The 14058-nt window shown below is 39.9% G+C and overlaps 1 protein-coding gene across 5 annotated transcripts in view; it reads left to right on the plus strand.

Annotated features, from left to right (window-relative positions):
* LOC126921658 (uncharacterized) overlaps positions 1-14058 on the plus strand; it is a 570126-nt gene that overhangs the window by 245144 nt on the left and 310924 nt on the right. For all 5 annotated transcript variants that reach the window (XM_050733370.1, XM_050733366.1, XM_050733368.1 and 2 more), the window contains one exon: positions 8577-8639. In XM_050733370.1, coding sequence (XP_050589327.1) covers positions 8622-8639 — 18 coding nt within the window. In that variant the 5' untranslated portion in view covers positions 8577-8621. The remainder of the gene's footprint in view (positions 1-8576; positions 8640-14058) is intronic.

The following is a 14058-nucleotide window of genomic DNA, read 5'->3' on the forward strand; positions in this document are numbered from 1 at the left end:
AGATCGACGTTCCATTTTTATATTTGACTATACGATACGTATCGTTTTAACAAGATTATGTTTCAATCATTGGAAACGTGTATCTAATGTGTTGTGATTTTCGTAACCGTGACCTATGCCTACTCAATCCTTTTAAAGGCAACGAGGCATCGATCCGCAGTAACCTTGCAAGTCAATCAGTCGCTGGTCGAAGTGCTGACTTAATTGAAAAAAAGATCAAATTCTCGAACGATTTTAATCATTCTCCTGGTATTCACTCGTCCCACGTTTCTCATCTTCTTCGTTACTTCTATTTCTCCGTTTCGCACTGCTGCTCGCTGACTCATCGTTCCAGCAGAAATATCGAATCGATCGAGGAACAGGTTCGTTTATTATCGTGGATTATTTAACCTATCGATCAAGAAGTTCATATGTGTATCCAGAGGTATATTACCAGTCGCTCTTTGCGCTCCTTCTTGATTCTAAAGCCGTGGATGAGATACAGGATAAACTTATCGTTTAGTGCAGTTTTTTGATCACTTCGAGGAATCACGACTTCCCTTATCTGCTTCAGTGTTACATAGTATGATTCGTTACTAGACTTTGCACGTTTACGCAAATTCATATTTTTTTGTAAAAGAGAAATTAAAATACGAAGCGATCATTTTGTATATTTTTGCACAGATAAATTTCCTATAAATCAACCGCTGTAATTGACAATAATCGATACAGTGGTACATAAAGGCTCGTGTGATATTCAACGTCTTTCGACCGAAATCTAACTAAAGCTAAGATACAACGTGTACAAGGCACATTTCACAGAGTCACGAATCGAAGTAGATTTCGATCTTTATCCCAGCTTCTGTATCAATTCTCTCGTCCAATCTTTCAAACAAGTAAAGTTCTACTGAATTTCTGCTGAATTTCTACTGAGTAGATACATCACCTACACATATATATATATATGTAGATATTACGAAGTCAGGTTTCTTCGAGGTGCGCACCTTACGAGGAACGATGCGTTGCCTTTTTTCGTCATCGTGGCTTCATGAATCACGAGTTTAAATTAAAAGCCGGCGAAACGCGCGTGACGAATGACGCGAGGCTGCTTAATTATGCGGTAAAAAGCGAGCGGCCGTGACGACGTCGCGGCGAAAGAATAGAACGGCCCGGCGCAAACGAACGTCCGGCCAATGAAAATGATGAAGAGGAAGAACGAGGAATGGGCGAGAGAACACGGTCAACACACGCTACTCGCGAGGACTTTTCGTCTTGCTCTCTCGCTGCCTCTTGTTACCCGATGCCGCCGATGTCTGACAACTCTGCGGCCGTCTAATCTCCGCTGTTCCCTATTTTTAACAGCCCTGGCGCGTGTCGGCCATGGGACAGAACGAGAGACAGACCGAGAACGAGGGAGAAAGAACGAAGGTGAGAACGAGTGAAATATAAGGAAAGAGAGAGAAAGGGAAAGACGTAGCGGTGAATTATCGTCGAGGCTGCTGTGCGTTCGCTTCTACTGACAATCGGTCGGCCATCAATCACCCGGCATACTTCCGTTTGTAGAACGACCCAGGGCTGAGCTCTTTCTGTCGCCCATGCCCCTTGACAAGGTTTTAATGCACTCGATTCTTTTCGTTAGCTCGTGCCGACGCGACGCGACGTAACAAATACACGGAACAGGAAGAGCTTTTGACGGACGTGATGCTCGTCCTTCCTTTCTTCTTTTCCTTTTCTATTTGACTTGCCGATGCTGCGTATCCTTCTCTTACGATCGACGTGACGTGACGATGCTCGGGCGAAGAAATTGCGGGACTCTTGGAAATGGATTTGCTGACAGACCGTGGAAGAAATATCGACTGCGCTTTGATTTATCGTTGTCACCCTATTGACGCGCATAAATGTGTTAATTAATGGCTCGTCTTTAATTTGCAGCTAGTCAATCGCCTGGTGTACCTAGAGGGTTCGAATGTTGGTTTATGGATTATAGTTCGATGATAAACAGGAAGTAGTACATTGAAATTGGAAATTCGTATTTGCTCGAGGTTAACTTTCGAATGGACAAATTTTTCTTTCGTTTATGGGGCAGGAAGTAATTAAATCTTTTTTAAGAGACAAGCTGGGTATACTTGGGAACTATATATATATAAGTCAGTAGCGATAAAGCAAAAAGTTATTTTAGTAAGAGAACAACAAGAAAACAGCTGATCTTTATAGACTACTAAATCTTAAGTGGCTCTCTTTCTCCGTCTTATCGACTATGTCGACGTCGCGCTCGTACGCGTACGAGGAATTACAATTTGATTTTCCTTATCGATACGGTACCCTGTCGTTGAACAGGAATCTCCATTTTTACGACCGCGGTCTTTGATTCGCCAAGACCGGGAAGCGATAAAGGGAATGAAAGACGAACTACAAGTGGATGGAACACAGAGAAATGTAGCAGAAAAAGAGATACGGCGACAGAAAGGGCGAAATAGGGAGGGACTGAAGCGCGGAAAGGCAAAAGGAAGGCAAAGCCATTCAACGACGTTTCTCCTATAAATTGAAGAACTTCCCGACCTTCCGGTACCCGTACGGGACCAAATTCCCGCGGAATTATTTAAATCGTCTCCGAAGTCTCCTTAATATTGAGGAACGATTGTTGCGTCGTGCTAGATGTTGTAACAAGTTGAAAAGATTATCCTACCTTAATATCGTTGAAAGTATTCTTTACTGAATGATCTAGTTTTTCGATGGAATTTTCGGATCACCCGAAATCTGAGTGAGGAAAAAATGTATAAAACCGTAGTTTCATTCTTTTTCTGTTGAATTATAAAGTAATTTGTGTAAGATTGGATTGTTCATTAGAAACTAGAAATAGATCTAAGAAGAAGAAGAGAGAGAGAGAGTGTGAGAGAGAGATACTTACGTAACTCTGTCTGTTTTTATTTTTGGGTTTAGGTTTAATAAAATCGAGGTGAGTTCAAGCCAGTTGCCTTTCTTTGACCCGATTTTTCTTCGTATTTTCCGGAGAGAAATAGATAATTAATGTTCGATGAATATTAATATAATAGTGGACATTACGTAACAATCGTATCTCGCCACAGCGTTAACGAAGTTTCTAATTATTTTATACAACGCACGTAATATAATCATAAAACATTTTTTCGTGCCTCGATACTTCCCCTCCTACGAAATACGATTATTCTTGAATTTGATTATGTTTTCAGGCAATTTTTCAAATATCCCTCTCATATTTCACTTCCATCCTCAAAATGTCAGTTGCTTGAAACAGAGCAGATCAGAATATGTAAAGCCTCGTTCGTTCATTTCACGTTTTATACGCTTTTCCTTATCACGTTTGTGATTCATCGACGGCAACATAGTCGCGATGTCGGCTGAGATTAGGGGGTTCGGGATATTAAGGAGCGTTTCCACGATTCCACGAGTAAATAGGTCAGCGCAGGTCGATAATTGGACATCGTAAATTGCCGACTCGCCGGAAGACGATCCTGTGGCCCACGGAATCATGTCGTTGACGAAAAGTGGTCGATCCTCGTTGTCAGTGCTCCATCGTAAATTAACGGCAGACTCTTTTACGACGTCCCCGCGTTTCGATTTAACTTCTGGCTACATTCTGTAACTTTGCACCCTGACTTTGTCAGACGACGTCTTTATATCCGCCGTTTTATTGCCGCATCCACACTTGGCTTAGCCAAGACGCTGTTTCGTTCCATGTTAAATCATAACGGTAACTGACTCGGTCGACGTATTGCAAGCAAGCACGACGACGATCCAAGAATTCGTTTAATTGAAGGGAATAAAATTTGAAGATCTATTGGAAACCTACAGTGGCTACAATGTACATTTGTACATATATTTATTTTCCGTATTTTCCAACCAAGTAATTTCTTTTAATGGAATTCAATATTTTCACGATATGGATATTTTGCAGTCACATGGAATTATCGCTAAACGATACGAAATTTAATACATTTGTACCTATTTAATTGGTGTATAAATGTTATAATAAATACTAGATATAATATCAATTCTGTAGCCATTGTAACTGTTGAGGATTGTGGATCATAATCGCCGAAATAAAAGTAAAGGAACACTAAGGTTACACTTAGAATTCATATGAAAATAGTTTTAGATTTATTTAATAAACGATTTCCTGGATCTTCGTCGATATACATTTGCACGCGTCTCAGCACTTCCTTTGTCTCGCCATCTTCCACATCACACTGCCAACGGAACAGTTAACATTCATCTGTTTTTTCCAGACGCTGTGCACACACATACTTCCATACACTCGTATTCACATACGTGTGTCACTACTACGCGGCTAATCTAGTCTAGCACATAAAACTATACATATCTCAATAGTAACAATAGGAAAATTGAAAAGAGAATTTCTTCTAGGAAAGAGATATTACATTCAATTGATTTGATATTGTGCATGATTCTATTTATAAAATCGAGGAAGTTAAAACGTTCCTTCATTCTTAGAAGATGAAAATACATATATAAGAATGTTTTGAGTTTTGACAGTATCTTAAATTTAAGTGGAAGGAATGGCTAGATTAAAATATTTAAACGTTGTAATATATTACATGCACTGTATTTGCACAGTATAGCAAACGATATTTTTGTTCCCCTAACGGAAATTTTACTTCTGCCGACTATACATATGCTGTGAATAGCTGATGGCTCACATGGAACATATTAACACGCATAATACTCCGCGTGTTATTCCGATTTTATGCAACGGTAAAATTTTACTCTGCATTCCTGTAACACAAACGTTTATGACAGATTGAAAATACCTCTTCCCATTTTAAAACTTTGGTTTTCGAGTTTGTTTGAATTTGTTGAACCATCATGCATCGAGATAATATTAAACTTGAGGAGGGAAATAATTTGTTCTAAGCGAATACAAATTTTTTAGAGTAATCGTGTATCAAAGCTAATAATCAGTTCACTTTCCTCCGTACAATGCATATTAACCGTAAATTTCTTTACACATTGGAAATAAAACTTGTTCTTTCTTTACGTATCTAATTATAATATATGCATACTCGTACCCACGATACTCTGTCTATCACAGAAAATTTGCATCAGGTGCGATAATATTTTAATATTTAAGATCTATAATACTATCTCGTATTCCAACGCTTACGGTCTCTTTTGGCTGCTCTTTTATTCCACTTGAGACATCATAAAACGATCTCCAGCCTAGTTAAACGTCGTACAATCATAGCTCGTTTTATTTATAATCAGAGTTTCAAAATATCTAATGTAGAAAGGTTAAAATCAAATTTCGCTGCGATGCGTGCCTGTAATGTCTCCCGAAAATATTCGAACATTTATCACAGGTAACTTTTATATTACTCTACGAAACAGCTTGGAATTTCATTTCATTATGAAATTTAAAATATGACGCGTAATATATTCATAGAATGTTTCTATAAGTGTTCGAATACTCTCTTTGCTCAGTAACCGTGCAACGGGACTGGTGTGTAAAATATGCTTGGCCGAGAAATTGTTGCTTGGCAGATGGGGCAAATGGCGCTATTAAAGCTCGAGGTGGACCACTTCCACCCCGGAAGTCGCTGCGCGTAAACAAAATACAACCCAGTTTCGAGTCGTTCAAGGTTTCTGATTCTTGCCAAGTTTAGAGGTCCGATGGTGTTCGTCTTCGAATCACTTAGCCCGCCGACGTTCCCATTTTTGCTGAATTTTTCCACGATACGGTTTCGTGCCATCTATCTTCCCTAATGTATCCCGGTCGCGATCGCGCGACAAGAAACCGTCGAGCGAACGAACCTAATAAATTACCGTATTGGAAACGGACTGGAACTTGAAGTTGCACGCGTAATTCATCTCGTGCCTTCTAATGACTAATGCGCCGATCAACCTCGTTTGACTTTAACTAACGCTTCGTTGCAACTTTCGTCACGGCTTGTCACGCGTTACGGACTTCTGATTATAATTAATCAATGAACGTCGCCTTCGCTGCATCTTCGAAGGAGCACGAACGTGTTTAAACAGACAAAACTGACGTCTCTAACGAGTGAGGATATGTAGGATGAATCGCGAAAGCTCTTGAAGACTCGCGCACATCTTTCACGAGTATGTTGCATGTGTTACGTGAAACATTTCGTGGTCTCGTTAACGTGCTAACAGAGTAAAATTATCGTGATTATATCGGTAAAGTTTCAATGAAATCTAAACTTGTGCAAGGTATTTGTTGCAAATGCGAAGGCATCTATTAATTTACGATGAGTGAACGGTAAACACGTATAATATATCCGTCCATCTTGAGCCACTATATATATATATCCATAGAGTCAGAGAAGATGGTTATTTCTCGCAAAAGGGAACTACGCGAAGTTTTATTCCAATATTTCATCGAAACATAGTACGCGAATAGAGGATCAAAAGATGTTGGAACCGTTTTCAGCTAGTAACGTACGTAACTCAACACCCAACTAGTTGACGAGATGACAGATTCGTTTCAGAAATACGTCTGCGGGTTGAAAACTGATATTGTGTAAGGAAAGCCTGTCAGACTGTCTTCTTCTAACGAAATCTATTAAATCTCATCTATATCTGTTTAGACTCGTTCATTCCTCGAAATAATAGCTGTACCCACCGATACAACCACGCCACGAATACTTTCGTTCCCTCCATTGCGTGTATCATCGAACATACAACGTCCCGAACAACGAACATGTTTTCGAACTCGTCCATTGTATAAATTTACCAGACAGAAACGATCTAGCGCGAACATGATTCGGCGGACATCTTCGCGAGGCGAACTAGCAGGAACGACAATACAAGCTTGAATTTCGCAGCATCGTAAAATCATGTCATCCGCGTGACAGAAATTAAAAACGAGCCTTAGGTCGTTTAACCCTCGTTTTACGAGCTGTCCTCGATCATCGGTATCACCGTTGCAAGCCGAAGCATCGTCGCGCTTGTCTCCTATCAGAAATTACACCCTCGTCTCGCTTCACACCTCCGAGCGACTATTCGCGGCCTGACTTTGCATAAGGCCAAAAAAACCACGATGGCGGAACGAGGAAAACGGAACGGTGGCAGTTCACGCTTTGCTTCGACACGTAAATTTATTCAAGCATAACCGATCTGGCAGACGTTCAAGACGGACGCTCCAGCTAGTCTGAGAAGTCCGGCACAGTTTTACGATCAAAGTTCGGAACGACGCTTGCACCCAGGTTGCTCTTTCGCCACGATTCCGTGGCCAACGTCGTCTTTGTGCCGTTTCTTCGTGTCGAACCCCTCCCGTACGATACGCTCCGATGATTCTCGAGCGCGTTTCCGTCGTCCGTGCATCGAGCACGAAATTTCCATCTCGATAATCCTGACTGGATCGCGTAAGATCGCCATGGACGACTCTAAACTGGACCGACCAACGTTTCCGCCGAATCGAGACACGATTTTTACCACGAATTACCACTAACGTTGCCTTTTTGCCGAGATCGATTTCGAGTTTGGCTGGAACGTGCTTTCGTTTGGAGTCTGCGCCGATAGGGTTGCTTTTATTTGCCTCGATTCAGCAATCGTCGTGGTTGCGAGATACGAGCGTTTTCTTTTTGCCGTTTCGAGTTTCAGCATGATTTGCGTCCTCGCCGAATAGCCGTTACTTGGTAGAGAATAGTAGGAATTGTAAGTGAATCGTAATTGTTACATTTGTAATATTATCGTTCTTTCAAATAATTTATATTTTTCAATAAGATCGCGTGACGAAACTTAGCATAGGATGTATCATATAGCGTAAGAATAAGTGAAAAGGGTAGTATAAGAATATTAACTTCGCTTTAAATTACTACTTTCGCTAATGTGTTTGAACATGTACTAAAGCGGAATTTATTTTTCGACGTTCCTTTTTAACGCTAACGTCTCACCCTTTGATTTCTACCTTCAAGCAGAAATGATTAAAAAAGTTTCTAAATAAATAATTTTCCACCTTGATGTACTTTAACGATTTATACTCCACTAAGGAAATTATCGTTACCAACGATATCGATATTTCGCTATATTTCTCTGATATTTTAGCGGCATTAGCGCTGCCTAATTAATGTCCTCGCTTGACGAGACGGTTTCGAGGGCCGAATAAGAAACATTTTCGACGAGACGAAATTTTAATTGCGACCGGCGGCGATTAAAACAAAATCGTGTGCCCAACGTCGAGTGCACTCGTGTTAGCCCTCATTTACCTCCGCTCTTGGGTGAATTCGCTGGGCAAAAATGTTCCTGTTACCCTTCCACTTTTCTTCCCATTGCGGTTATCTTTTCCTCCGATCGTTTTAATTTGTAACCCAACAATTTAGAAACTAAAATACTTGTCGAGTTCAATCTACGATATTAACGAATCGGTTGATTCGGTTTTTCTACGTATTCTCTGCGTTTGATTTTTGCCACGTTAATTTCAATTGCAAATTTCGATGATTAACGATCCGTTGGATATTTAATTGTCGTGGCGATTTACGCGTTGTTTCCAACCACGATATCACCAATTTCGTTCGTAATTAGCGACTGGCTCCTGCTATTTCTCATATTAACCGACAATTTTTTTCTTTTTTTTGTTGTAGAGTGACAACGGGCTAGTGGACACAGATCCAGGTCGAGTTAGCAGCATGACAGCCATCAACTCGGTATGTAATTAATGGAATCTTACAGACACTGATGTAAAAGATATGCCGTTCCTTAGCATCAAATTATACTTTTTAATATTCTAATTGACAAACTAAAATCTGCACTTCTCTGTTTACTTGATTAAGTCTGTCTATTTGATCTGCTTATTAAGACTATCCGATACATATCTTTACTCTATTCTGCAACGTAATATCTGATATACCAGTAACATTAATTACCCGATCTGTTTTACTAGACAACTTCATCGACAAGTTTTATTTATCACTCTAGCTATCTGTCTATTTCTTTTATTCGCAAATGAACGTCACATCAGTGGCACAGGTTATTAACGAAGGAAAGAAACGTTGTTATTATATCTGAATCTTTCACGAAGAGTAGAATTCTACTAGACGAATCTTATTATTTCTTCTATGTCTTACTCGACATCTTATTATTTTCTGTTTCGTGTTTGAAAGAAGGTCTAACTGTATATTTCTTACGAGACACGTCATACTTCACACAGACACAGATTAGAATTTCTTTTCTGCCCTATATATCTTCTTCTACGTATTATATAAAATAAATACGCGATCGACGTGTATCGAAGCCAACAGACGTTTATCACAAGTAGAAGTAAATACAAAAATCTGAACTGCGTTCTCCGATTTGTCTAATTAAAATCTACAAACGTAGCCACCTTATTATCCGCATTTCCAAACGAATGATCGAGCGTACGGCACTCGAAGTCCCTCTCCAGTCGCACAAACTCGCGCAGTTTGTAAACGATGAGGCATCAAAAGCGACGAGCACCCCTCAAGCGAGGGATGCGATAAATCAAGTTCCTCCTCGACCGATCCAAAGTCGCTCGATTCGAGCAAATTCTCTGTTCGATCCTCGAGTAGCTGCACGTGACGCGGTCTCTATAGTGGCCCGATCCATAGAAACTACCCCGATGGAAACGGGATTCGCGGTAGTATGGAAATGAGGAGCCCGAACGTAGTTGGCACAACTCGTGGGAATCGTTCGTCGACACGGCGCGACGTGCCCTGTCGGAAGACTTACATCTACGAGCTTTTTCCATCTTTTTTTATCAAAAAGTCTTGGAATTCCGCGTCGATAGGCGATTGAATGTATGAGAATTCCAGTGGACCATTCGGTGACCGACGTCGAGGCTACGCCCTCTAACCTACCCCTTTTCTTCGTTTCATTCTCGTCGCCATTCTTCCTCTTCGTTTGTCGCGTTTCATGGAACTTGATGTACCAGCTATTTGATGTTACCACACAGAAAGTTGGTTGGTTTTTGCGGTTCTCTTCGTACTACGTTGAAACTGATTAAATTGTTAACTAGGTTCTTTAATTTAATTGGTAATTTTTAATTTGGTTAAAGTAGAAAGTTACAGTGGCGAAAAATATTTCATTTAATAATTTAGTTAGCGCAGAAGATTGAGAACCATTTCTTGGTGGATGCTTTCACGTTCGTTCAGGCATAATTTGACGAGTTGATACGCGAGTTTTAGGAGGGCATGGTATTATTTAGCAACGATGCGAGTGTTTCAAGAGCGCTGTAAGTTAGGAAGTGAAATACGCCGGCGGTCGAGACTAAATTCCATTTTAATAGTTGAAACGCCTCTGTGTAGTGAGTACCCGTGCTTTGGGAGTCATATTTTAGCTGGCGTCTCGTACACGAGCCATAAGTTGGCCGCGCGTTTTGACCACGAGCTTCTTTTTAACCTCGCGCTCGTTGCTGGGACGACGTTTCCGCGAATGATTTACCGATTCCTTTTCTCTTTTTTCCAACGATTAAATAATCTTCCCCCATTCGATTCTTATTCTCAAATCCGATTTATTATCTTTTTTTAAATTAACATGTTGTGAGCTGACGGTGTTTAACCAACTGGAGACTTGAAATCCGATTAAATTTCGACGATCGCGTATTTTCGCGCTGTTCCAAAATGACACGACGATGACCAGCACTTTTTCTTCCGAACGTCAATGCATTCTAATCGAACAATATTCTCCCTGATGGAGCGTCGATGCACGATTAACGCGCGATTTAACGTGCAACCCAGTTTCACGCTGCAAATAACTGGACACAACTATCTGGTCGCGAGGTGTGCAACTATTTTTGAAAAGGCCATGGAGTAAACAGTGTGTCCAATTACTTTTAGAATTACCGAGTAAAATCAAGCATCGCGATACATCGTCAGCTTGTAGGTTAATGGTGTATCGATAAATTCGAATGATCCTGCCCACCACAGTTGGAGTGCGGAACTGTGAAAATTACGATTTACTGCATAAAAATTGCAATTATGAATTTGTTTTTGTACATATTTATTATTATAAGAGGATAAATATTTATCCTCTTTTTGGACATGAATCTTCTTCTGATTTAATTATTAATTATGGATTAGTGCTATAGGAAACAATATTTTTATATAACGACATTCTAAACGTACCTTTTTCTTTACATCTGGGTTTATACGCAGCAGATGGTGACCGCAGACTTTTGATTCTTAGTTTGATTCTTGTTAGTTAGTTTCTTTTGATTCTTGTTTTAAGAAGTTAAAAATATTTCTTCATAATTAAATTCTAGCGAAGTCGAAACTGTGTCTTTTACGCAACGCTCTGAAATTGATTCCGAAACGAAGCGGAACGCGAACTCGAAACCGATGACTCTTTTAATGAAATTGTAGCCGAAAGACGGTACTAAAGGACGCCAAGGAGGAAACCAGTTTAAATAAAGACCGCGCATGTGGGTCAGCCGGCGTGGCGTGCATCGTGCATGTGCGTTACGCAAGCTGATTCCGCCGCACGCATTACTTGCATCGAGCTTTGTTAAGACGCGTCGGTGGTGCACACATGCTGCATCAACCGGTCGCTCCTAATGGTCCCGAAAAACTCGCCGACATTTATTATCCGCGTACGTGTCACCGTTTATTTCATTATAAACGATGCTTGAAGACAGTAATAACGTTATATAAAACATTCTGAAATTCCATTAGCACTGTAATGAGACACGACTATCATAATTATACCGACCAAATTTAAAATTAATCTAAAAATATTTGTAGAAATTACTAAACATTTATTGTAAACGTATATTTAGTAAAAAATAGTACTAGTAGTAGTAGTAGTAGTAGTAGTAGTAGTAGTAGTAGCAGCATATATATATATGTAAGTATTCGAACAATATTGTAAGTCTTTGTGTGTACCATATTTATTAGTAGTTTGACGTAGTACAAGTTTTTCCAACATTTCTTGCTTCTTTAACACAGATATAAACTGCACTGAAAACAATTAGCCTGGCTATTATAAAATCGCAATGTCTCGCTACCACGTTCATCCAGAAAAGAACTTTTCTTAATAAAACTAGCACCACCTAACCCGTAATTGTATAACGAGGAAATGTATCGAAAATCGGATAGAAGAGTAGAGGACAGGAAAGGGAAATCAGTCGAGCCATGTGTTGTCGACCGGCTAAATATTTACCCGCATGCTCTTTCAGTCAGGAGGGTTGTCACATTACAGTTTTCGAAACGACACGACGTGACGAAGCCCGCGCTATATGCGACACGTTTTATCTGTTGCCTTTCGTTCCTTCTCTCCCTAAAGATAGGGCGAGTTTTACGAGCACACGGCGGCAAAAGCCGTCTTCAGAGATCAAAATATCGGGGACGTCGTCAGCTTGTAAAAGCGAGTAAAAAGAGCAGAACTCCCTAGTCAATACGACCATGGTTTCTAAGAAAAATCGAATATAATGGGCTCGTAAATTATCTATAGTCTACGATGTCACCGTCGTAGATGACTCTTAATTATGTGTTCCCCTTTGTGCACAAGTACAGTGACTCTATCTACACGCTAAGAATAGATAGAGTGAGATATAGATGGAAAGTGGTACCGATGAATAAACGTTCATACAGTCGGATGTTTTTATTTCATCGTTCGGCTCGGTACACGTTGCGTTGAGAGCTTTTTAATTTCGAACCGGTTCGCGGGGTCCTGGTTTTACAGATACGTTGAACTTCAGAGGATCGATTGGTAAGAATGGTACAGAAAATTTATCTTGTGGGTGTTCGGCTCGACGATTAATTTTATCTATGTGAACAATTACTAAGATTGCTTGTGAAAGTCATTTGTTTATTTGATTACATCTGCCTATTAGAAGTATGTTTCTTATGATTCGAATGACAAATGAAATCTATCAGAGAATTGTTAATGTCATATATGTATCAATTATCGATTACATATATGTTTTTGGGGTTAAGGGAGATTACCAAATTTTTTAAGCTTTCTGTTTCTCTGTCCAAGTCTTCCAAGATTCTTCATCATCAGAGCTTAGACACACCAATGCAAATAAGTTCAAATTATTTGATCAATCTTCACGGTTTAAGAAAATTTCTCATTAGGATTTTCGAATCATCCTTCACAGTCGACAAACAGGGTTGGGTGCTGGAAGTTGCATAAATCGTCACCCATTTCGTCGAATAGTGACTACGGTGTCCCTTGGGATGGACTCAGGTGCTTCGATCTGCACGAAGGGTAAAATCCTTCGTCTTTCTTTTCTTCCTTGTTCGGGTACTTCGTTCCAGTCGCTTCCTCTCTTGCTCCGCGTTCTTCGTTCTTCCATATTATCTCGCGCGTCGTACTCACGAGAAGTGGAAGGCACATAAAATGAACTGCAGCCGGCGCGCTCGGAAAGAAAAGAGAACGGCCGATTCTTCGGCGGGATCCCAATCCCGAACGACGACGTGAGATTTATTTCCACGATAGAACGGAAGCAGCTGGCTAATGTCGTCGGCTTTGTTGTACCGAATAGACTGAAATTAGATTTTATTTGCACGATTAAATGGAGGAAACGCGACGAGTGATTGCACTCTGGTCCTCACCTGTTCTTCAGTGAGTGGACCTTCTAGTTTGATTGATCTTTCGCTAGGTTTGCAATAGTTTTAATATAGTTTAATATAACGACATCGGATTGTTTCGAACGTGTGACGGGAATAAAATTTAGATTTCAAAATGAAATTTAAAAGATGTTATATTCAACAGAATTATAATTAAAGGTAGAACTAAAGAGAAGGGTGGAATATAAGGGATGAATAGTTATTATATGTAGGCTATGTTGAAATAGGCAAGTTGCTGTTTACTCTTTTATAAAAGCTCATAGCTTCGGTTCATCTTCATTTCCTCGAAATAACAGCGAACTATTAATCTTGGAATGTTCAGAACTTTTAGACACCTCTTGAAGCAATCAACTTTTCATTTCATGCAACAGATCAAGAAGTTTGTCCATGTTTACCTAACATGAAGTTTTACGAACTTTCGCTTAACTTATCTTGTAATCTTTTTTTTTCCTTCTTTTACGAACTGAGTAAATCCTTATTAAATACAGTCACGTACCAAGTAGGTATAATCCTTGCGAGATCATTTATCCCCGCTTTT

The sequence above is a fragment of the Bombus affinis genome, chromosome 11, assembly GCF_024516045.1.
Source record: "Bombus affinis isolate iyBomAffi1 chromosome 11, iyBomAffi1.2, whole genome shotgun sequence".
In the NCBI taxonomy this organism is placed as follows: Eukaryota; Metazoa; Arthropoda; class Insecta; order Hymenoptera; family Apidae; genus Bombus; species Bombus affinis.